Raw genomic sequence first — 26,517 nt, forward strand, 5'->3', positions numbered from 1 at the left:
GTATATCCAGAGGCATAAGAAAATTCTAGGTGTAGTATTCATTCTCTTTTGACAAGGTTTAAAATCAACCCGCAAACCCGCAACCCCAACTGAGCCTCGAAGCCTTCTCTTCTATCAATACCAATCGGCATCAAATGCTAGCAAAATTGTTTCTTTTTTTCCAAATAGTTGTTGGCAGTTCTTTGCCCTTTTGAACCCTTATAGTGAGATAGATCCACCTGTTAGCACGCACCTGTTCAATAATTGATGTAAATCTGTCGGCACTGCGAAGTGTCACACTCGTTGTCATTGCTGTTTCCATAGTTCCAGTTCCTTTTCCTGTTTTCCCTTTCCTGGCGGGCTGCTGTGCTGAGTGCCTTGTTGATCCTTTGCATTCGTGTTGCTGTGTTGTTGTTGTTGTTTCAACCTGCAACTTGTTCACAACTTTTGAGGGTACTCAAGGATATGGTAACAGGCAAAGGGAGAAAAAAAAAGCCTCCATTCCATGGAAACTTCACAGCTGCAGGGGAGAGAGAAGGAGGAGATTGTAACCAGGGGCTCCAGACACAGAGGCGAATGCTCAGGCCTATGCTCAGACACAGGAGGGAAGTTATGTATAAGCTCTTGGGGAATGATAAATAGCCAAGAGCTCAAGTGGCCCGCCAGCACCGTAGTTGGCCGGAGTTGCAGGCCAAAAAGAGCTTCTCACCTTTTAGCCCTATGCAGGGAAAAAAACGCCAAGGCAAAGGCTGCCCTGCCCTGGATAAGCCTTCGAAAACGTAATGAAAATGAGATGAAAATTATTGCAACGTAAATCAGGCGCCCAGCTGGGACTCACCCCCAGTACCCCCCACACTCCAAGAGGCTGCTGGCTGCTTGCTTCTGGTTATCCTGTTCGGCTTTTTCCCCATTCTGCTGCCTAAACGATTCCAACTGCTTAATTTGGCTTTCATTGCTGCTGTTCGTTCTTTCTTGCTTGCTTTTTTCCGGTTCTTTCCTTTGGTTCTCGTATCTTTTTTCGATTTCGGTGCGGCCTGACATGAATTATTTAACGATCTCCAGCTGCGTTGATGCGATTCGGCCAAGGATGCCTCCAAATTAAAGTCCTAACAAGCTTAATGCAAAGACAACCGCAGAAAGGGGGAAACCAAAAAAAAAAAAGAAAACACACTGGAGAAAACCTTCATTTAATGCAACAATGTGTGGGTCAGAACAATAAGCGATTCAATCCAGTACTCCCCCGACCATTCCCATTCCCACTCTACCAATTTTTGGGATGCTGTGGATGCGGGGACTTAACTCTTTGTGCCGACGCGACGTCGACTTTCCAATTTCAAGTGAAAAATCCCGCGAATGAACATGTAAACAACACACTGGCTAGGTGGACACCCATGAAAGCCAGCGAGGGCAGGCTAGAGTGCGAGTGGGGGGGCACAGAGACAGACAGGAAAAAAAAGGAAAAGGAAAACTCCCAAATGCAAGGCAAAATCGACTAAGAATGATTGTGGTCGGTAAACGGATAAACTCGCAGAAGGGAGGACCTGGAAAGAGCGAACGAAAGTATTTACACAAAGTATTTACACAGAGGATATACACATGAGAGAAAATATATACATGCTTACTATGATTAATTATGAGAAAAAAGAACAAGAATATATTTGCTAAAATAAATTCTTTCCTAATGTATTTATCCCACAGATAGCAGAGACTCGCAGAAGGGAGAACCTGTAAGTAGTTAGAGGGCGAATAAAAGAGCAGGGAAGTTAAGTTAAGTTAAGAATAAAGTGTAGAGTCTATAGAAGAAACTACAACATTTATTTGCCTAAATAGTAACCAAAAATAATTATTATATTTTTTTATTCAATAAATATGCATACCTACTTTTTACAGGATTATATTACCAGTTTCTAAAATATCACTGCCTTGGATTGCACATCACTCTGAGCAATATACCCTGGCAACTTGCAATTTTCCCCCCTATGGGATGCTCACTGAGCTAAAAACCAAATGAAAATTTCTCTGCGGGAGGTCGCTCGGCCAGAGCTGCTGTATCTGTATCTGCGAGCTGAAAACTGCAATGGCCCCAAAAGTGTAGCTGTATCTGCAGTGGCAATGTGTCTGCGTGGAACAGTTTGCAACAAACTGGGGCTGGCTGGGGCGAAAAATCCTAAAACCAAATAAAATGCGCGCCGCAGTTGAACCCGCTTGAAATATATTTTTGGCAATGAAAATAAACCTCCAACAACAAAAAAAGAAAACTATACAAAAAGTTGTTATAATAAATGGAATGAAGCGCCAAAGCGTTGAGCTGCAGGAGAATGTTGCAACAGCAGCAGCAGCAACAGAGTGCAGCCAGGGCATCCTTCCTGATAATCCCTGGGAAATTTGTCTAGCCTGGCAACGCTCTCTCCCGTATCTCTGCCTCTAAGGCTGATGAATGACGTCGCTGCTGTGCAAATTATAAGAGCAATTTGCATTATGTGGGTGGTGGAGCACCATTATCCCACCCCCTCCACTGAGCTCTGGATTAGGTGGTGGTTGGGGGGGGTGGGCGCTACATTGTGTTCGCTACCAAATGCGTGGGGAATAAAATTCCGAATGGATTTCCGAGCTAGTTATGGCTTTTTAGCGGGGTCCCTGATGGTGGCAAAGCTGTTGCCAGCAGGGAGAAAAAACCTCAGAGAAGAAACTAAAACTAAGCCTAACTACTCACTCCTCACTCAACCCTGTTCCCATTTGATTTACAAGGCTCTTAAATAAATTCAAACACCAAAAACAATATCTCTGCTTGCATTTATGATGTACCAGGAATACTTCCCCTTAATGTTCTAGCAGCCCTGCTGACATCATCGGCTAGAGAATTCCCCCATAAAAATGCGAACTTTTCGCATTTAAACAATCATCTAATTGAAATCGAGATGAGATCAACCGAACCAAATGGAACCCCGTACCAAAAATCAACAACTAGGAATGCCATTCCTGGCACTTCCTTCCACCCCTCATATATGCACAAATAATTGCAAATACATAAATAAATTGATGGAGAGAGATTCCAGTCCATGCTTTAAAGCATCATCAATTTTCAATGCGCCATTAGCATGATTTATGCCCATTTAATTTTTCATAACAATGAAAAAAGCACAGCAAGGGCAACGTCCACAGGACGACACACACCGGATGACAAACAAGACACAGGCTGGCATTAGCAGGACAATAGAACAGTTCTCTGTAAAGAGAAGAAGAAGAAGGGGGAGGAGGAGGAGGAGGAGGAGGAGGAGGAGGAGGGATCGGAACTCCTCTCATCATAAACAAGAGTGCATAAAAAATGCCGTGAATGAGGCGAGGCGACAAGCGGCAACATAATTGAATAGTAAAAGCGTTGCACTGAAATTAACCACCACAAAATGACGCAAATAATGTTATATGGGGGAAGGTTCGGAGAGAGGCTGCCATGTACGGACGATTAAATTTCATTGAAATTGAATTACATTAAAAACAAGAAGGGACGGACAGATCCGGCGCAGCGAAGTGCTCGATACTCTCTAGATTTAAAGAGTAGAAATCGATCTACATCTAGCTGGAATCAGTGTACCCTCTGGAAGGGTATTGAAAGAAACTGCGACTGAAAGAACGCAGAGAGAAAAAGTGCAAAAGGCAAACGTTTCATTCAACGAGTCAACGGGGGGTGGAGTGGGCAGGGAGTTGTGTCCAGTAACGGGTCTCGGACCCAGACCGGGTCCTGCAGTGGCCCTGGACCCAGGACAATAGTGCACAAATTAACTTACAAAAGCTAAATAAAAATTGCCAACGCGGCGGCGGCAGCAGTCCAACGTCCAACGTGTCGTTGTGGTGGGTGTGTTGTGTTGTGTTGTGTGATGTCCTCGCTGGATTTTCCTTTCATCTGGCTGCCATCTGCCTTCATTTCGGCTTAACGCTAAACAGCCTGTAGTTTACGGCTTTGGGCTTGTTTATGCCAACTTCTTATCGCGCTGATTGTCATCCGACCCGCCAGCAAAAACAACCCGATAACGAGTTGCTTATAAAGTAATTTGCGAATTTATTAAAAGTTTTGTGCGCCTCCAGTCGCCGGCTTTTGTCTGGCATGGAAATATAATACTTTTCGCTCTGTCTCTTCTTTTCCCCTATTTAGTCAGGCTGCGATTCCCCTTAGAAGGCAGCCAATTAGTTTTTCCCCTAATTCTTGAGGTGAAACACAAAATGTTTTAAATTGAATTTTGCGGTTGAAAGTTGGTGGAGGGAAAGGCAGAAGCTGTGGGATAGATATTAAATCTGTTAAATGGGTTTTCGGGTTTTCAAATACTGAAATAAAAATTGTAATAATTTGTGTAATTATATTAATTCAACAAAAATATAAACTATAGATTCCAGGTTTTCTTTCATCAGCTCTTAGCATAGAAGAATCGAGCCTCTTTCAAGCATTTTCTATGACTTATTTTCCTAAGAAAACTGGCTTTATTTCTTGTGTGTAATCCAACAACTTCGCAGGAATTTCGTTCACAAATAAATCAGAAAGGAACTCGTCTCCACACGCCAAACAGCGGCAAGAGCAACATAAATCTACTTGACGCAGCAGGACCCCAACTACACCACAGACCTCAGCCAGCCTGAGCCACTCTCCTCCCCTGCACAACCCCACTCAGCAGGCACCTCCAGTGGGTGAGATTTATGAAACAGTCAAGTATTTTCTATTTAAGTTAATAACAATCATAATAATGGCAACAGGGAAAATTGATGCAGCAGAAGATGATAGAAACAACAAGAAAAAAGGTTACTTATTGGAGGTCGAAAGTTGAGATACACTTGGAGATCCTTTACTTTTAAGGGGGATATATGATATAGTAATTGTGATTTATATTTGTCTTGCTGCAGAACCTACTATATATATCCAGTTAGCATCTAGTTTGACAGAAGGGCGGCATTTCTGTCATTGCCAATCGGCAATACGAGTAAAAATATACCCCATAAGCTCACAAATTCGTAGTTAGTGCATTGGCCAAATTTGTTTAAAATACAAGTACCCTCTGTAAGGGTATAAAAGATGAGTGTAAGACGCCCTATGACACAACCTGATGATAGATGAGAAATGATGTGCATATAAGCGCAAATAAACACAAGATTCGCTCTTGTCTACGAAAATAAGTTCCATTTTTGTTGCTGTTGTTGTTGTTCCCCCATGCTCCCATGTTGCATGCTCCAGCGGGGTGTCCTTGCGTGGGTCTGTGGGGGGTTTCTGGGTTGCTTGCTTGCTCATAATAAGCTGCTAGGTGTCCTGTATGTGCTGGGGGTAAAAGTCTTTGCATATTTGAGCAGCTTCTTGTCTCATTGTACTTTGTGCATTTCTGTGACATTCGCTTAAAAATTCCATTACACTAAGCTCGAATTACAAACATCAGACAAAGAAACAACCAAAGTCATAGACGGAGGGTGCGTGCCCAAAAGCGAATCGAATATGCAAGTACCCTGAGTATTGGAATCCAGGAAAACAAGCGTAGTACACTTCTTCGTTTTACTTTATCAAATAGTAAATATACCCGTAAATATTACAGTGACTGAGTCCACAGCACCCCAGCTCGCCATTTCATTCAGCATCATTAATACCTCCATGAAGGGTATCAGAAATCTTATTTCAGGGAGCGTTGAACACACAAAAATGAAATGGAAAGACTTTTGCCCGTTATGAAATATATTTTTCGCCCAAATATCATTTCACTTTTCATTAAACTGCGAAGAGCTCTCGAGCAGCTGTCATCTTGTGTGATTTGAATAGCCTTCGGCTGCACTTACCCAACACCTTGAGATATTTTCACCGAATCACTGGGGCCAGGCCACATGTTCTCTGTTCTGACTCTGTATATTCGTGGTAACTTTTTGTAATCAATTTAGATTTGTGTATTTAGCAACAAGTTGAACAACAAATTTCCATAGTTGCCATGTTGCCATGTTCAGCCCCATCAATGCCCCCCTTTCGTTACACACAAAACTACGAGGGTCGATGATTCTCTCTGTGTGGCCCTCTGGCTATTTTTTGGCATGGCCAAAATCTTTGATTTTTCCTGGAATGCGAGTCAAAGAGCAGTCGGATGTTCTGATGGATTGGGGTTAGCCACAGGGCATTCTCTTCCACTCAGACCCATTAAATTTTTAATCATCTTGGCATCCTTGGCCGTTGTTCAGTTCCTAACCATAACTGTCAATAGCAATTAGTGGCAGAAGTGGGGGTCCAAAGTGAGTTTTGTCTCTACATAACTCCACTTGGCAGCAGGGGATGGGGCCTGTTGGTCGATGCTCAAATTGGGTTTTTGGGGTCAAGTCAAGTCAATTATGCTCGAGGCGTGACTGTACGTACATCAATTTAATTAAAGGTCCTTGCTACACTATGAAAAAGAGTTGCTGCATATTAAATATTCGTACTAATTCGATAAACTCAGAACAAAGTCGTAATTTATTTATCAGATTAAAGAGGAAAATATTTCTAGTTCCCTTAACCCTTTAAGACTTTTGTGTAGTTGCTCTGAAGCTGCTAAAAAATCTACAAAAATAGAAATTTAAGTTTAAGGCGATTAAAATAAGAAATAGGTTTCACTGCCCAACAAAAATGAAAGATTACCTAAAGTCCAATGATTCCCATCAAAAGGTGAAAGCCCAAACAAGACAAAGCCAATTTAAACGCTTAATTAGACAAACTAAAACAAGTTCAAGTCGGAAACAAAGCGGCTCAGTTAAAATAAGCTGGCAAGCCTTTAAGCAGCTCCCAGACAGACAATGCCCCAAAGAGAACAGCGAACAGAGAACAGAACTAAACGTATTTATGTTTGCTGAGGTATTTGGCATTTTAGGTAATTTCCCTAATGCGATTTCCAGCACAAAACAAAACGAGACCGAGCTGAGTAGTCTTCCTGGAGATGGCCATAATTAACACACGCTGTCAGTCAGCGCGAAGTGGAAGGGAAGGGAGAGATATACCCGTATGTGGTATGTAGTATGAGGAGACGAGTGCCAGACAGGCGGCGGCTAACCAAACTGAAAGTTTCCTCCAGCTCTGCCAGCTGGAATGGCGAGTGAGGGAATGGGAATGGGAAGAACTTTGTTGGGCACCACCAAAATACACACATGACAATAATAATTATTGTCTTGATTATGCTCCTGTGCATGTTTTACTTGGCCAAGTTTGCCATTTAGCCAAATTGCCAGACATTTGTCTTGTTCCTGTCTTGCCTGCGTCTGGGGTTCAGATCCCAGAACCCTGCTTATATCAAATTTATCTCTGGCATTTTTATACGAGTCCTCTTTGGTCTTCACCTTGAACGTCTGGCAGGGCAAAGGCAAAGGCGTCTGCTGTTCCACCTGAAGCCAGGCGTCTGGAGTTTCTCATGCTTAAGAGCTTTTCATTTAGCTTAATTAACTTATAACAATTTTTATGCTGGTTTATTTTGTTGATTAATAACCGCCAGGTATTATTCTGGAGTGGCGGGTTTATTAGCTTAAAGATTGAACTTTAAGACATCCGATTCGAACTGATTTATTTGGAGCTAATCAAAGGACTCAATCAGGCCGAAAACGAAACGCTTCTCGCATACAACTAATTTATTTAAAATGCTCATTCATGTCATGCCAAATTCTTAGCCATTCATCAAAAGTCAAAGAAATAGCTACCGAAGGGGACATGGGTCAGTGTGTCCTTTGTGCTGGTTCGACTTGACCCGACCCCGACCCCAACTCCAACTCCAGACCCACATCGTATTCGTCTTGGTCTTCCCTTCGAAGCTGTGCAATTAATATTGAAACGCTGAAGGAACCCCCACCCAGCCAGCATTCGCATCAACATAGGGATCCGGATAAGGGAAACGAATGACTCAGTGAATGAATGGCCATTCGAATCAAGATGATGATGGAGCTGCTGGTGAAAGCAAGCGTGTGACAAATGTCCTGTGCGCTGTCCAAAAAGATTTTCAAAAATCAGACAAAACATTTCCCTGAACTCGCGCAGAGTGCGTGGGGGTGGGCATGGTCGTATAATTAATTGAACTCTTCGCAGATAGTTCCTGCACAAATGTCCTTTGAAGTCAAACAGTGAGTTTTAGCAAATGAAAATGTTGCGACGATTTTTCGATAGATTCTGTAGTGGAAAGTTTGTTGGCCTGGGGTCTATGGCAGCACCCAGGGATCTCTGTTGAAAGGGTGATTGGGTGCAAGTGAATATTCAAAACGACTACCAAGGAGCGTTATAGTCTGGATTAGTAGCCTGGCTATATCTTGCACAGTTTCATTTCAGTTGCATGTTTATATTTTCTGTAATATATTTTCCAGTCCTTCATTAACATTGCAGCTCCTTGGCTAGTTTTTTAAAACCCCTTTTCGTGTTCTTTTTGAACATTTCAGCCATCAGTCTTTCAAAATAGTTATCTGACAGTCATTTTCCTGATTTCCATTTGAATTTTCTGTCTGGAGAAGTCTTTAAAATTCTCCCATGGGTTCTCTATGGTTTTATCAATATTGTACGATCTTTTATTATCCTTTTTGGGTATTTTAAAAATATACGTTCCATCGTTTAAGATTTTATGCATATTCTTGTATTCCTTTTACTTTTTTGTATTTTGTATTTCCCTGCACCCTCCAGACTTTTTTCATGACTCTTCCAGTCAGCCGTTGGCACTTCCCTTAACAGACTTGCAGCTAATTGAACTTTTCAGCCGAGTTTAATAACCGTTGAGCTGTGAAAATTTGTCAGTCAGTTTTTGAGTTTTAAGCTTTGGGTGGCTTTGCCATTAGGTGGGCGTGGCATGACTTTGCAAAGTTGAAACGATGCCAAAGCGCCATGCTTAATGAGCTATAAGTATCTGAAAACTGTTGAGGCATTTGCATGATGATGTGGCAATCCCTCAGTTGTTGTTGCGTGTATCTGGCTGCCACTAAGCATGCAACAAAGTTTTTGACAAACGACGACGATTGTCGGCGAGCAATGGCAATTAATTGTCGCTGCTTTTTGGCCAGCCACCGCTGATGAGACAGCAGAGAGACCATGAGTAGCCCACCATCCAGCAGCCAGCAGCCAGGCAGCAGCCAGTATCTTCAGAAATGAGAATCATGCCCGTCATGGCCATCACATTACGTCTCATTAGCGTTTTGAATGCATCGAGGAAATCATTCATTTCCACCCAAAAATGAAAATGAACAGAATTCAAGTGATTTCTCAGTCAATGGTCAACAAAAAAAAAAGCGGCAATTCATTGTAAAAAAAGTCATACAAAACACGAAGAGGAAAAGTCAACCCCCAACAAAAAAACAGTACTCCAAATAAAGGAAAAACCAGAATGAAGCTGTAGATACTAGCACCGAAGCTTTATGTGCCCTTGCCGATCCCTATTTAATATAAGTGCTACATTATATAGCCATTCGATCTAAGCGATTCCAAAGTACATATGTGTAGTCCGTGCAGCAGAAATGATCGATGCATACAATGTTTCATGTGACTGTATCGACTCTTCTCGTTGCAAAAATCTGCTTAAGGTACAAGGTATACCCTCTGCGAGGGTATTTGTGAAAAAAAAAAAATGGGAAAATGTTTTTCAATTGAATTGATTTTGAATGCGCTCCGTCTGACTTGTGTCTGGTTGTTTGGTCCATTGAAAAGTGCGTACTTTTCGCCCAATCTCTCTGTCTCCCCTTGCCTGGTTGTGTGTCTGCCACGCCTATAGTAGCCACCCCCTTTTGTTTGCGACCGCCCCCCCGTCTGCCCCATCTGAGTGCCCCCTCCATCAATGCATTGATTGACTTTTGCGTTGACATTTGCGCTGCGCTGGGTTATCACTTCTTTGGGGGATTCCCCGGCTGGTGCCCCATTCTGTGCCCCACAATAAACGCATTATGTTGCCATTAGTTGAGTGCCAGAAGAGCCTTCCGCTTGTTTGCCAGCTTCCGCTTTCTGTCCCCTGTCTGTCTGTCTGTCTGTCTGCCTGTGCGATTGTTCGTTCTGTTTGTTTGTTTGCCTTTTACCCAACAATGAGAACAACAAAAAATGTCCACCCCCCTGGAGGGGGCGTGACTTTCAAGTGGAAAACTTGAAAAGTTTTGATGTCGTGAATTGTTAATTTTGTTAAATAGTTTTTCAGTTGCTCATCCGATTCTAAGGGATGTACATTCAAGTTGATTGGACTCGGAAGTCTCGGACTCGGTAATGGAAGTCTATCATTTAGTTAATCTTTGAGGCTTTTGATTGAAGAAAGTATTGAAAAGAAACTCGAAACTGAAGCGTACAAAGATAGCACAAAGGTAACGTAATGTTTGCTCTCACGCCGTATCTTCTTATGCAAATGAAAATTGTTTCGTCTGCCAAAAAGTTGCTTATAGCCATATGACATTAGACTTTGCTAACTGACTGGCTGGAAAAATAAAGAGGGGAAATGCCTGAAGTCAGAGAGAGAGATAGAACTATATGCGTCAAGCTGGCTGTCCAGTTGAGCTGGGACACTAACCATACAGTATATAGATGTGCCAGTTCATACACCGACCGTGTCGCAGCTGAGTTTTCTGTCCCAGCACAACCAGGCCTTCGGCTGGGGTTCTGGGACCATTCGGCTGTGGTGCTGAGACGTTCGGGTCGTGGGCCTGAGACGTTCGGCATTTTTTCGACATGTTCGATTCATGACGAGATGCGAAAGCAAGCTGAGAATTGCAAATGTATGTGTGTAAACAGACACGACAAAATTTTGTATCAATTCTTATTTTCCGAAACAGTTTTGAGTTTGTTTTGAGTTTCGTTTCCAGGTTACGTAAATGTGTGTGTGCCATGTATTCACACATACTGTGCTTGTGCGTGGGCTCTACAATTGTTGGCCGCTTGAATTGGTTTTTCGTTTTGTTTTGAGGGCTGATGTGATGTAGCGACCTATTCAGGGCCGGATCAACCCTCAACCGGGCCCTGGGCAACCATCAATCTGGGGCCCTCCTTTAATTAATTTATTTTTTTCAGTGGCTATTATATATTTTATTCATTATTTGGAGTTTTGTTTTTTCAACAAAATTTTTCTGTTATCCCTAGGGGGCCCTAGGCAACTGCTAATCCGGCCCTGGACCTATTCCCGTCGTAAGACTTCATATTTTCTTGGTGTGTTCTGTCGCTCGACTCGACTTGACGCGGGCGGGCAAAGGCATTAGACGAAGCCGTTCATAAAATATTTTTTCGTTTTGTTTTGAAAAGCTGATGTTGCGTTGGGTGCGCGGGTATTTCTTCCATTTCCCGTTTAGGCTAGCCTTTGCCTCTGCTTTCGGCTTAGGTAATTAGCCTCGGCCGTGCCATCAGGGAGTGACAGAAATATTCACCAAAAAATATGAAGTCTGAAAGACGGGAATAAAATAATAATAGCCACGAAAAAATACAAAGTTGCCTAGGGCCCGGCGCTAGGGATAACAGAAATTTGCTTAAAAAAAAAAACCAAATAAGGCAAGATACACACACTAATAGCCACTAAATGAAAAACACCTAAAAATTAATTAAACAAACATTAAATTTATAAGTTTTTATTTCAAATGAAATAAGAAGGAACTGGCGTGAAAAAATGGAGGGCCCCAGATTGATGGTTGCGTAGGGCGCCGTTGAGGGTTGATTCGGCCCTGAATAGGTCGAGTTTGGATTTAAAGTAGTTATTTGCTTGCATTGTGTGTATTTAAAGTGGATACTCAGCCAAAAAGAGGTGGCAAAACTAAAAAAACGGTTTCGGAAAATAAGAATTCATAAATATTTTGTCGTGTCTGTGTACACACACACACTTGCAATTCTCGGCTTGCTTTCGCATCTCGTCATGAATCGAACATGTCGAAAAAATGCCAAACGTCTCAGGCCCACGACCCGAACATCTCAGCACCACAGCCGAATGGTCCCAGCACCACCAGGCCTCAGCTGCGCTCCTCTCGTTGTATGAACTGGCACATCTATATACTGTATGGTTAGTGGCATGACTCAGCACATTGATGCTCGACTCAAGTTTGGTTTTAAAGTTGTTATTTGTTAGTGTTGTTTGTAATACACACTGTGTAATCACAGTCAAAAAGAGATGGCAAAATAAAAATAAAATATTTTATGACGCTTTGAATAAAATGAACGTAAACATATAATAAAATAAATTTCCAGAGCTTTACTGAGCACTCAAAATTGAAAATTGTTTCAGTGAGAGATAATTTATTTATATTTATACATAATTTAGCAAGCAGTGCCCACTGTGCGCTGTCTCGTACATTATCGCTGACGAACAGTCGAAGCCGATGTTACCGAACACCTGGTTTTATGTTAGCGAACATTTCAACTGAAAATTAATATCTTCATTCTGGCTATAATAATACTCCAATATGATCCAGATTCGGCAATCTTGTAGACATGTACATTCTTTGCTGGTCAAGAATATATATATATTTACATATATCGATCGGAAACGCTTCCTCCTATTCGTTACACGTATCTACTTGACTCTACAACTAATACATCCCCAGTACCGGGTATATTTTGTAATTTTAACATAACTTTCCACCTTAAACCCAATAAGTGTAAGCGAGATGAATATATGCGCTCTGTTGAAAATCGACATTTGTGACGTAGATGAGCAAAATGAGTGCAAAATGGCGGCATTCTTTGCGCTGTGTTGTATTTCTGAATCGTACTTCGATCCTATAATTAATTTTTTCTAGTACTCGTCCGCCCTTATTCTGATCGCATTCATTGCATTCGCTGTCAGAATTATCTATCCACTAATTATTATCTTAACTAAATATTTAATCGGTAGATTTTCTTTTAACTACTGTAAGCAGACCGTCAGAACAGAGGTTGGGATATCCCATACAAGATCCCATAGAAGATGTTTGATGACAGAACTGCTGCACTTCGAAAATATTCATTTGTGCCTCTACAAGACCTATGTAAAAATTGGTGGTCTTAGAATGAGCGACCGACAGTCACTAGTTAGCCCACCACTAGCAAAAAGTGTTATCACCAGAATGCATAATTCGGTAACGGGAAGCAACACTCACACACATGTGGAGGCAGCGCTGCCGATAGAAGCCGAGCAGAGGCGCAAGTGCTGCCAATATTTAGGAATAAAAAGCTGGATTGATAAAATAAAAAATCATCCCTTGATGAAATTTAAAAAAAATAATTCTAAAGAAAATTAATGACTTATTTTTTTTAATGTACATATAACAAATGGTCTACACATGCAATTGCAGTATGTTTGTCCACAAATAGGCAAATAGATAATTATTTTTCAGGCAAATTTTTATGCAACATTTGTTCGAGCTTGTTGCACCAACAGCAATCAAATATTTTTTTTTTCGGCATGTGCAAATGATCTGAAAGTTTTGCTAAAATATGACTTTTGCAAAAATAAAACCGAAATGCTATTTAAATAAAAAGCTGAAAGAGTCGAAATGAAAAAAGCTAGATCTGACGGGAAAAAGCTGATTCGGCAACTCTGACGTGCAGTCGATGCTTCATATAAATGGAGCTGTGCCGCGCCATTCTTCGCAGTCGTTCCAGAGCACGCGCCCTGATAGGACCCTTTATTATTTGATCTATTAAAAACTTTCAATTATCGGCACTCTGTGCTAACGCATAGCGTAGCTAATATAATTTGAATAGAATAATATAAACTCAATATAAAAAACAATAAATAAAGCAATGATCTAATTGATACCATTTGTGGGACTACATTTGCATTATCTAGATCAGCGGGAGCCGCCTTTGGCTCCGAAGCGACTTCTTTGTCCGCGCCCTGCTGGAATCTTCCCCGGCCCCATCATCACAGCCTTTTTCGGTATGGTCTGCCATGTTTTGTAATATTTTCACAAACAATACAATTTAAATTCTACGACACTCGAACCTGACCGGAGTTTCGTAAATCACTAGATCGTCTATGATTTCCACAATCACATAATCTAAAAGTCGCTATAAATTTTTTCTTTTGCCACCCAATCAGCCTCTTGAAGACTGAGTGCATGTATGTGCGTGCGAGAATGTATGTATGTTGTGGTTTGTTGAAAACCATTCTCCTAATATTCATATTAATAATGCTGCGCCAGGCCAAAGAATGTACGCAAGAATTATACCGGCAGCAGCCCTTCCTCAGGGCCACCACATAACGCCCTCTCCCATAGGTTCAACTAAACAAAGAGAAACAGAGATGCAATGAGATTCTCCAGACAAAAAAAAGTTTGTTTTATTTTTATTTATGGACAACTCTGCATCAGCTCTAAAACTTAATGAGCATTAATTTTCTTATATACCTATACCTGGAAGCGTAAGCGTATATTTGGATGGAAAATCGCCGGTAACGAACTGCTTTCACATTAACTAGTCTCCGCCGCGGTTGTAACGGACACGGGAAGTGTCGTCTGTCGATAGAGTTCCACTTTCAGGAATGACAGCTCGTCGGTTAGCAAGTCAATTATACAAATATACACATACACTCCAGTTCATAAGAGTGCCAGTTCCTTTGCCACTTTGTATAATATAATTATATTTGGTTTTTGATAATTGTTTTTGCAGCAGTGTCGGTTTCTGTTTTCATTTGATTTATTTGCAAAATGCTCCTTTCCGGGAGTACACAGCTGTATGCGTATGGAGTACTCGTACTTTCAATGATTTAAATCAAAGATCAATTACGATTTAGCTTAGGTTTGTTCTTTATATTTAACTAATGCTACATAGGTTTAAGAATTTCTGCCGGCGTGTCGCCTTCTCGCCCACGCTCTGCTGGACCGATCGCTGGTCGATGCTGCGCCTCTGGTCCGTGGTGGAGCTGCTGTCCTAGATAGACCCACATGGCCGCATGTCACCCACCACTCATACTCTCAGTTTTATTAAAATAGTTTGATATCTCATCAAATATAGATATTCTAAAGGCAACTTAAAAGAAAGGAAAAAGCTTCAACAAAAAAAGAAAAAAAAAATTTCCAAAAGAAATACGAAAAGGAAAAAATTGATAAAGAAACAACATTTTTATTTAATATTAAATATACTTAGGCATTAAAATTAGGACAAAACAAAGAAGAAAAAAATATTAAAATTCATGCATAATTAATAGAAAAAAAATGACAAGGCTTAGATTTCTTAAAGGTGTATCATCGGTCTCATTGTGTCAATGGAAGGGTATTAGTAAAATAACGCTTCATGATGCTTCTTGTTTTTTTTTCCTTTAGTTACTTTTACGATTCGAAATTATAAAGTGGGAGATTAAACCTGCACTAAACCACCTGTTCCTTTTCCTTTTGCTATCCGAGTGTGTGGAGTGTACCTGCCAACGCTAACGATGAATTGTTCTATTGCTATGGACATGATACGCCACTACCACTGCAAAGTGTCAGTGCTAAAATTATTTCATATCCGAGAATTTGTAGCTTGGCCCAGCTAAAATTTGATCCCTCAGGTAAGTAAGTCCGGGAAGGCCCCAGCCCCGCCGCCTGGGACTGGGTTGCGACACCATTGCATTCCATAATTCACTGCGCGAAAAGTGAAAATCGTTAGTCATGTGCTTATACTTTAAGTTAATCACATCAAAAATTTCTTCGATGGAGGCTGGATGCTTGATATCCGACACCACTTGAACATTGGGCACAGAGGATCGTGATATCGTCCCAGTGCTGTGGGACGTGACCCACTTGCGGAAGAACCTGGTGGAGCATGACATCGTGGATACCGTGCTGGACCAGACGTATAATTACACGTTTCAACCCCATGCTTGGGAAAATCATGTATTTCCACAAATAGATGAGGACTTCGCCGGCACAGAGGAGACTGAAGGCCGCATCCAGAGGGAGCTGACCCAAATCCAACACATTCTTCAGCGGCACTTCAATCGGGCGCCTGAAGTGCCGTTGCATCCTATTCACCTGAAGTCTGACAATCTGGAGATCTGTGGAAGCTCGTTTGGTAAATTAATGCACAACGTGGTGCTGGTTTCCACCTATCCAAGCCGTCCGAACGTGCTATTGATGGCCGCCTTGGTGGGGATCGCGGAGCGAATTACAAAAAAACCCAACTCGGAATATCATTAATTATCCTTATATTTTATATAATTTAACTTTACATAACTTATCATTACTTTTAAATAAATCTAAAAGCGCCTACGCACCAGTGATGGCTCCATCTACACGGGATGCAACAATATTAATTACACGAAACCAACTTAAAACAACCTGCAGGTGAGAGAGAGCCGATACGATACAAAACAGGTGCACATGAGAAAGCGTCTCGCTAATCCCATTTCTGCTTGGGTGTGTATAATTTTCAGCTCGAGCTTGGCCGTGCAAAAATTTCCAAAAGAAATACGAAAAGGAAAAAATTGATAAAGAAAAAAAATTTTTATTTAATATTAAATATACTTAGGCATTAAAATTAGGACAAAAAAATATTCAAATTCATGCATAATTAATAGAAAAAAAATGACAAGGCTTAGATTTCTAAAAGGTGTATCATCGGTCTCATTGTGTCAATGGAAGGGTATTAGTAAAATAACGCTTCATGATGCTTCTTGTTTTTTTTTTCATTTAGTTACTTTTACGATTCGAAATTATAAAGTGGGAGATTAAACCTGCACTAAACCACCTGTTCCTTTTCCTTTTGCTATCCGAGTGTGTGGAGTGTACCTGCCAACGCTAACGATGAATTGTTCTATTGCTATGGACATGATACGCCACTACCACTGCAAAGTGTCAGTGCTAAAATTATTTCATATCCGAGAATTTGTAGCTTGGCCCAGCTAAAATTTGATCCCTCAGGTAAGTAAGTCCGGGAAGGCCCCAGCCCCGCCGCCTGGGACTGGGTTGCGACACCATTGCATTCAATAATTCACTGCGCGAAAAGTGAAAATCGTTAGTCATGTGCTTATACTTTAAGTTAATCACATCAAAAATTTCTTCGATGGAGGCTGGATGCTTGATATCCGACACCACTTGAACATTGGGCACAGAGGATCGTGATATCGTGATATCGTCCCAGTGCTGTGGGACGTGACCCACTTGCGGAAGAACCTGGTGGAGCATGACATCGTGGATACCGTGCTGGACCAGACGTATAATTACACGTTTCAACCCCATGCTTGGGAAAATCATGTATTTCCACAAATAGATGAGGACTTCGCCGGCACAGAGGAGACTGAAGGCCGCATCCAGAGGGAGCTGACCCAAATCCAACACATTCTTCAGCGGCACTTCAATCGGGCGCCTGAAGTGCCGTTGCATCCTATTCACCTGAAGTCTGACAATCTGGAGATCTGTGGAAGCTCGTTTGGTAAATTAATGCACAACGTGGTGCTGGTTTCCACCTATCCAAGCCGTCCGAACGTGCTATTGATGGCCGCCTTGGTGGGGATCGCGGAGCGAATTACAAAAAAACCCAACTCGGAATATCATTAATTATCCTTATATTTTATATAATTTAACTTTACATAACTTATCATTACTTTTAAATAAATCTAAAAGCGCCTACGCACCAGTGATGGCTCCATCTACGGGATGCAACAATATTAATTACACGAAACCAACTTAAAACAACCTGCAGGTGAGAGAGAGCCGATACGATACAAAACAGGTGCACATGAGAAAGCGTCTCGCTAATCCCATTTCTGCGGGGTGTGTATAATTTTCAGCTCGAGCTTGGCCGTGCAAAAATTTCCAAAAGAAATACGAAAAGGAAAAAATTGATAAAGAAAAAAAATTTTTATTTAATATTAAATATACTTAGGCATTAAAATTAGGACAAAAAAATATTCAAATTCATGCATAATTAATAGAAAAAAAATGACAAGGCTTAGATTTCTAAAAGGTGTATCATCGGTCTCATTGTGTCAATGGAAGGGTATTAGTAAAATAACGCTTCATGATGCTTCTTGTTTTTTTTTTCATTTAGTTACTTTTACGATTCGAAATTATAAAGTGGGAGATTAAACCTGCACTAAACCACCTGTTCCTTTTCCTTTTGCTATCCGAGTGTGTGGAGTGTACCTGCCAACGCTAACGATGAATTGTTCTATTGCTATGGACATGATACGCCACTACCACTGCAAAGTGTCAGTGCTAAAATTATTTCATATCCGAGAATTTGTAGCTTGGCCCAGCTAAAATTTGATCCCTCAGGTAAGTAAGTCCGGGAAGGCCCCAGCCCCGCCGCCTGGGACTGGGTTGCGACACCATTGCATTCAATAATTCACTGCGCGAAAAGTGAAAATCGTTAGTCATGTGCTTATACTTTAAGTTAATCACATCAAAAATTTCTTCGATGGAGGCTGGATGCTTGATATCCGACACCACTTGAACATTGGGCACAGAGGATCGTGATATCGTGATATCGTCCCAGTGCTGTGGGACGTGACCCACTTGCGGAAGAACCTGGTGGAGCATGACATCGTGGATACCGTGCTGGACCAGACGTATAATTACACGTTTCAACCCCATGCTTGGGAAAATCATGTATTTCCACAAATAGATGAGGACTTCGCCGGCACAGAGGAGACTGAAGGCCGCATCCAGAGGGAGCTGACCCAAATCCAACACATTCTTCAGCGGCACTTCAATCGGGCGCCTGAAGTGCCGTTGCATCCTATTCACCTGAAGTCTGACAATCTGGAGATCTGTGGAAGCTCGTTTGGTAAATTGATGCACAACGTGGTGCTGGTTTCCACCTATCCAAGCCGTCCGAACGTGCTATTGATGGCCGCCTTGGTGGGGATCGCGGAGCGAATTACAAAAAAACCCAACTCGGAATATCATTAATTATCCTTATATTTTATATAATTTAACTTTACATAACTTATCATTACTTTTAAATAAATCTAAAAGCGCCTACGCACCAGTGATGGCTCCATCTACACGGGATGCAACAATATTAATTACACGAAACCAACTTAAAACGAGAAGGAACGTGCGAGTCGCTTCTGGGGACGCGACTCTACTTATACCCGTACTCAGTCAGCACATACATTTTTGAGCATATGATTTTTTAGAATTTTAGAATTAAAAAAAAAAATTTTACATTTTACATTTTTTTGCTACATCTGCTATTTACATCTACATATACAATGTATATTCTACATCTAACATGTAGATTCTACATGTACCATTTAGATTCTACATCTCCTCCGCTAGGGGTTGCTCGCGCACTGAACGCGGCAGAGTGTGTGAGCGAGAAGGAAAATGAATTGTGTTGTCTTGGCGGGAGGTGGAGGGGAAGCAACTGAAAATTAATTTCTTCATTCTGGCTATAATTATGATCCGATCTGATTCAGATTCGGCAGTCTGGTAGATATGGACATTCTCTACGATACTGCGTTTTTAGTTTTATCGTATCTTTAAAAATGTGCCTGCCACAGATTTTCGTCCTTTGTTGGGGCGGAAGGGGGCGGGGCGAAATTTTGAAATACACTTGTAACAGTGGGATATCACATGAGTCTGGAAACCAAATTTGGTTGCCCTAGCTCTTATAGTCTCTGAGATCTAGGCGCTCAACAAGACGGACGGACGGACGGACGGACAGACAGACATGGCTCCATCGACTCGGCTATTGATGCTGATCAAGAATATATATACTTTATGGGGTCGGAAAATTTTCCTTCTCTGCGTTACACACATCCACTTTTACCACAAATCTAATATACCCCTTAACTCTTTTTTGAGTACGGGTATAACAACCTGCAGGTGAGAGAGAGCCGATACGATACAAAACAGGTGCACATGAGAAAGCGTCTCGCTAATCCCATTTCTGCTTGGGTGTGTATAATTTTCAGCTCGAGCTTGGCCGTGCAAAAATTTCCAAAAGAAATACGAAAAGGAAAAAATTGATAAAGAAAAAAAATTTTTATTTAATATTAAATATACTTAGGCATTAAAATTAGGACAAAAAAATATTCAAATTCATGCATAATTAATAGAAAAAAAATGACAAGGCTTAGATTTCTAAAAGGTGTATCATCGGTCTCATTGTGTCAATGGAAGGGTATTAGTAAAATAACGCTTCATGATGCTTCTTGTTTTTTTTTCATTTAGTTACTTTTACGATTCGAAATTATAAAGTGGGAGATTAAACCTGCACTAAACCACCTGTTCCTTTTCCTGTTGCTATCCGAGTGTGTGGGGTGTACCTGCCAACGCTAACGATGAATTGTTCTATTGCTATGGACATGCTATGGACTCCACTACCGCTGCAAAGTGTCAGTGCTAAAATTATTTCATATCCGAGAATTTGCAGCTTGGCCCAGCTAAAATTTGATCCCTCAGGTAAGTAAGTCCGGTTAAGTAAGTCCGGGAAGGCCCCAGCCCCGCCGCCTGGGACTGGGTTGCGACACCATTGCATTCCATAATTGTGAGTGAGTTTTGGAGTCCTTGGAGGTTTTAAGTTGTTCAATAAATTTAACAACAAAAAAAAATCAACTATAATTTCAATAGTTTAAACAAACGAACCAAAAAAAAACCAACTAAATAAAAACCAAAGAAATCCTACAAAGTCAGATTAGTTCAGTAAAAATCAGCAATTTCAAAGAATAGCGCATCTACAAGACCTATGTAAAAATAGGTGGTCTTAAAATGAGCGACCGACAGTCACTAGTTAGCCACCTCTAGCAAAAAGTGTCATCACCAGAATGCATAATTCGGTAACGGGAAGCAACACTCACACACATGTGGAGGCAGCGCTGCCGATAGAAGCCGAGCAGAGGCGCAAGTGCTGCCAATATTTAGGAATAAAAAGCTGGATTGATAAAATAAAAAATCATCCCTTGATGAAATTTAAAAAAAATAATTCTAAAGAAAATTAATGACTTATTTTTTTTAATGTACATATAACAAATGGTCTACACATGCAATTGCAGTATGTTTGTCCACAAATAGGCAAATAGATAATTATTTTTCAGGCAAATTTTTATGCAACATTTGTTCGAGCTTGTTGCACTAACAGCAATCAAATATTTTTTTTTTCGGCATGTGCAAATGATCTGAAAGTTTTGCTAAAATATGACTTTTGCAAAAATAAAACCGAAATGCTATTTAAATAAAAAGCTGAAAGAGTCGAAATGAAAAAAGCTAGATCTGACGGGAAAAAGCTGATTCGGCAACTCTGACGTGCAGTCGATGCTTCATATAAATGGAGCTGTGCCGCGCCATTCTTCGCAGTCGTTCCAGAGCACGCGCCCTGATAGGACCCTTTATTATTTGATCTATTAAAAACTTTCAATTATCGGCACTCTGTGCTAACGCATAGCGTAGCTAATATAATTTGAATAGAATAATATAAACTCAATATAAAAAACAATAAATAAAGCATAAAGCGTAGCTATAAATTTTTTCTTTTGCCACCCAATCAGCCTCTTGAAGACTGAGTGCATGTATGTGCGTGCGAGTATGTATGTATGTTGTGGTTTGTTGAAAACCATTCTCCTAATATTCAAATTAATAATGCTGCGCCAGGCCAAAGAATGTACGCAAGAATTATACCGGTGACTCCAGTGACCCCGTGTGTGCATCCTGTGCCTGGAGGAAACATTCCCCAATCCAGCGGCAGCTCATCAACGAGGAGTAGGATTGGCCAGGAGAACCAGGACATCCTCTCAAAGGATGCTTGTCCCAGCGATAAGAAGATGGATGCCGACGAGGAGGTGGAGGACGAGAGCTCCTGCCGAGGGATGCATGTCATGTGCCGGACAGCCCACCAGCAAATGTCAGCGAACATCATGAAGAAGACCAAAGAAGTGTGGGAAAGACGCCAAAATAGGCGCTAGGAGAGGATCCCGTTCCGACCAACCAGGATCCTACACGAGTCACAAAATTATCGTATGTATCTGCAAAATTCTTTCAAATTTATTGAACTTTGATTCCAAAATCTTCTTGAACAGAACTGGGTTACGCCACCATTGCATGCACAGATACACAAGCTCAAGAAGATGGTAAAATCGAAGTCGTCCGAGCAGGACAACATGGCCCAGCAGGCCGCAGAAACACGCAAGAAGCTGGAGGAGGAGCAGAAACGTGCGTCAGCATGGAGCAGCAGCTGAAGCGAGCCTGTCAGGAGAAGCAGCAATCGAAGGATCTACCGGACACTGCGCGAAAAGTGAAAATCGTTAGTCATGTGCTTATACTTTAAGTTAATCACATCAAAAATTTCTTCGATGGAGGCTGGATGCTTGATATCCGACACCACTTGAACATTGGGCACAGAGGATCGTGATATCGTGATATCGTCCCAGTGCTGTGGGACGTGACCCACTTGCGGAAGAACCTGGTGGAGCATGACATCGTGGATACCGTGCTGGACCAGACGTATAATTACACGTTTCAACCCCATGCTTGGGAAAATCATGTATTTCCACAAATAGATGAGGACTTCGCCGGCACAGAGGAGACTGAAGGCCGCATCCAGAGGGAGCTGACCCAAATCCAACACATTCTTCAGCGGCACTTCAATCGGGCGCCTGAAGTGCCGTTGCATCCTATTCACCTGAAGTCTGACAATCTGGAGATCTGTGGAAGCTCGTTTGGTAAATTGATGCACAACGTGGTGCTGGTTTCCACCTATCCAAGCCGTCCGAACGTGCTATTGATGGCCGCCTTGGTGGGGATCGCGGAGCGAATTACAAAAAAACCCAACTCGGAATATCATTAATTATCCTTATATTTTATATAATTTAACTTTACATAACTTATCATTACTTTTAAATAAATCTAAAAGCGCCTACGCACCAGTGATGGCTCCATCTACACGGGATGCAACAATATTAATTACACGAAACCAACTTAAAACAACCTGCAGGTGAGAGAGAGCCGATACGATACAAAACAGGTGCACATGAGAAAGCGTCTCGCTAATCCCATTTCTGCTTGGGTGTGTATAATTTTCAGCTCGAGCTTGGCCGTGCAAAAATTTCCAAAAGAAATACGAAAAGGAAAAAATTGATAAAGAAAAAAAATTTTTATTTAATATTAAATATACTTAGGCATTAAAATTAGGACAAAAAAATATTCAAATTCATGCATAATTAATAGAAAAAAAATGACAAGGCTTAGATTTCTAAAAGGTGTATCATCGGTCTCATTGTGTCAATGGAAGGGTATTAGTAAAATAACGCTTCATGATGCTTCTTGTTTTTTTTTCATTTAGTTACTTTTACGATTCGAAATTACAAAGTGGGAGATTAAACCTGCACTAAGCCACCTGTTCCTTTTCCTGTTGCTATCCGAGTGTGTGGGGTGTACCTGCCAACGCTAACGATGAATTGTTCTATTGCTATGGACATGCTATGGACTCCACTACCGCTGCAAAGTGTCAGTGCTAAAATTATTTCATATCCGAGAATTTGCAGCTTGGCCCAGCTAAAATTTGATCCCTCAGGTAAGTAAGTCCGGTTAAGTAAGTCCGGGAAGGCCCCAGCCCCGCCGCCTGGGACTGGGTTGCGACACCATTGCATTCCATAATTGTGAGTGAGTTTTGGAGTCCTTGGAGGTTTTAAGTTGTTCAATAAATTTAACAACAACAAAAAATCAACTATAATTTCAATAGTTTAAATCAGAGGTCGGCAGCGTCGTATGCACTGTGCATAGGAAAAAATTTCGGGCAGCGCAGTCGGCACACGTACAGCGTAAACCAGGGGTCGGCACACAGACTCACACATTTTTTTGGTGCGTTTGTGTGCGAAAACAACAGACACGAAGTCAAATACGTTACTTATTTCTCTGCCGCTGCGAAAGCCGAAGAATTGTGCATAGGGCACAAGAATGCTTCTCTGCCGCTGAGGCAAGCGGGCAGAATATGAAGCCGTTTGTGCATAGGCCGAAGCATTTTTCTCTGCCGCGACGTCAGCAGAGCAGAATTTTCTCTGCTGGTACGTCATCAGGCAGAATAACGAAACCACACGAAGTCTTTACGGCGTAAACTTTAAACCAGCGATGCCCAAAGTCAGCTTACGGCAGGGCACTCACCAATACTCCCAAACAACAAAATCATAACAAAAGTCGGGTAACACCAATCAGAGAAGAGACAAAACCGGTTTTTGCTGGACGGATCGCATACACACAAAGTTGTTTGCATGTGTTGAGCTTTCGGTATGGTATGCTGGTACACTGCACAAACTGTGTATGCATACAAGAATTGGTTTCCTATGCTGAGGGCAATTACAAAAACAAAAGGGCTCGGTGGGCAATGGGCCGGGGCATCTCTGATATAAATAGTGCTATGCGGCGCAGTTCTTTGCATGATTAAATTATACCCTGTACTCGATGAGTTTAAAGGGTATAATAGGTTTGAGGTCAAAGTCGATGTGCTTCTTTGAAATATTTAAGTACATAAAAAAGAACTGCGAGAGCGAGAGACCATTTAGACCCGACGAATTCAAGTATGCCGATCTCATTAGCGTTGCCGATTCATGCGAAAGGTTTGACGATCCGCTCCAGGAATGGAAAATTGATAGATGAGCTCCAAAACAAGCTAAATCTGAAAGAGTTGGACATTTATGTGCGGGGTGAGAGCATTGTAACATACGCCTAGGTCTACGGGCTTACATTTTAAGCAAGCAAAATTTGTTTATTTTCAGGCTACACCCTAAAAGGTCTGGGAAGAATTAAAAGCCTCGAGGTACACCGTTTAAACATTCGGATTGATATTAATGATTTGATCAAAATCTGCGGACTGAACAAAAACTTGCGCGTTCTGGAATACATGAATAATGAAATGGGCGGAAAGAGGCTGACTGGGATCGTCCCCTATTGCAAACAGTTGGAAGAACTCACCTTCCAAATGAGACCCGACTGCGATGCAAGCGTATACAGGCCTTTGTCCAAGATTCCCAAACTGAACCACTTACGAATCGTAGGCGTGCCCGAGACGGGCACTCTTCAGCCTCTGCTGGCGGTGTTGGCCGGCAATCGGAGCAAAGTCTCCAGCGATTTGTCCATAGACGATGCACCCTTGGACCACAATGAAACGCAGGCACTGGCCCAGATCGGAACATTAACCAGAGTGAAGTGTGGATTTGACGATCCCCAGAGCATGGGGCTCCTGTCTCAGCTGACCAAACTCCACTACTTGAAGATAATGTCCAAACACGACTTTGGGGCAATATCCAGACAAGTTCTGAGCATTCTAATGGAGTCAAAGCGGAAAATCAGGATTGAGCTAGACAATTTGTCAATATTTTACATACCAAGGGAAAAACGTATTCTATCACATAAACACAAAGCGCCGAGCTACTAGCGCAGCTACCCGTACTCAAAGAATTGACTATTACATCTGTGCCATCATCCCCTGCATCCCTCCAGGGCCTCCTGGCTGCTCTGGCTTCGAGCGAGTCGCAGACACTACAAAATTTGTGTTTGAATGGAAACTTCGATCCCGTGGGGGCAAGGGAACTGGCACGCCTGAGATCTTTGCGATTTTTGGAATGTCGGTTCGCTGATGTCTGGATATTCAGCTCCTTTCTCAACTTACCGAACTGGAAAAGCTCTACCTCAATGCCAATGAAATTTTAGAGGAGATATCGCCTGGGGTCGTAGCAGTTATAAAGTCCAGCCAAACGTTAGCTAGAATTCATATAAAATGTAATCAAAAACTCTGCGGTCGTGTCGACATGAAATCGTCTGAAATCCTCGTCGAAATGTTGAATGCCTGCCCGGGTAAAATTCATATACAGATCAACGACAGGAACATATCGTTCAATCGGGAAAAAAATAAATTGCTCGTAGAAATGGATTTTTTTAAACATAATAACCTTGCGATAGAACCTTTAGCCCGCCTTAAAGCCATAACCATATGGAAATAGAAGGATGCCATATAATTGGCTCCTGGAGTGAACTCTTTGCCGCCCTAGCGATGAGAAATAATCACGATCTACAGAGTCTGTGCATTCCCCAAAGCTGGCTTGAGACTGAGTGACTTAATGAGACTACGGAATTGGGCAAGATTACTTCGTTGATAATATTTAGAGGCTGCGTCTCCGATCTACAAAGTCTCCAGCATTTACTCCCTTTAAGCGATTTCCAAGTTACTAAAGACGGTTTTTTTCGTACAGGTTTGTAAATAAATCTTGGTTCGATCGCAAAAGCTTAAATTGTTTTTCTATCCATCTCCTTCAAACATCACGTTTAATAAGTCCACTGGGAAATTTACTATAACGAACCATAGGGCTGATGATGATGATGACTTTCCCAACGGACTAGTCATTGGACTAAATTATAGCCTATTATAGGCAGAATGAAGAAATTAATTTTCAGTTGCTAACCCACCTCCCCCTCCAGCGATGCAGCCGTAACTCATTCTCTCTCTCTCTCGATCCCACACTCTGCCTTGGCTGATTCAGTGTGCCTCTGTCCCTCTGTACCCCTGGCGGAGAACAAGTTAGGACTTTGTGTTGTAAGCTTGTAAGCTGATAAAATATTTAAAAATTCCACATAAATCATAAATTTTATTTTTGATTTGCTCTTTTTTGTACCTGCATTCAATTTCATAATTTTATAGAACTGAGACACAACCTGATGAGAAAGGTTACTATACATATGTAT

General features: G+C 41.6%; 1 protein-coding gene across 1 annotated transcript; it reads left to right on the forward strand.

The window, feature by feature from the left end:
- Positions 1 to 21,315: 21,315 nt before the first annotated feature.
- LOC111077364 lies at positions 21,316 to 21,801 on the forward strand. Its single transcript, XM_022371615.2, has 2 exons — positions 21,316 to 21,370; positions 21,439 to 21,801. Exons 1-2 carry the CDS (start codon positions 21,355 to 21,357, stop codon positions 21,747 to 21,749), a joined length of 327 nt encoding a protein of 108 aa, XP_022227307.2. The 5' UTR covers positions 21,316 to 21,354; the 3' UTR covers positions 21,750 to 21,801.
- Positions 21,802 to 26,517: the final 4,716 nt, after the last annotated feature.

The sequence above is a fragment of the Drosophila obscura genome, unplaced genomic scaffold (assembly GCF_018151105.1).
Source record: "Drosophila obscura isolate BZ-5 IFL unplaced genomic scaffold, ASM1815110v1 contig_200, whole genome shotgun sequence".
Lineage (NCBI taxonomy): Eukaryota > Metazoa > Arthropoda > Insecta > Diptera > Drosophilidae > Drosophila > Drosophila obscura.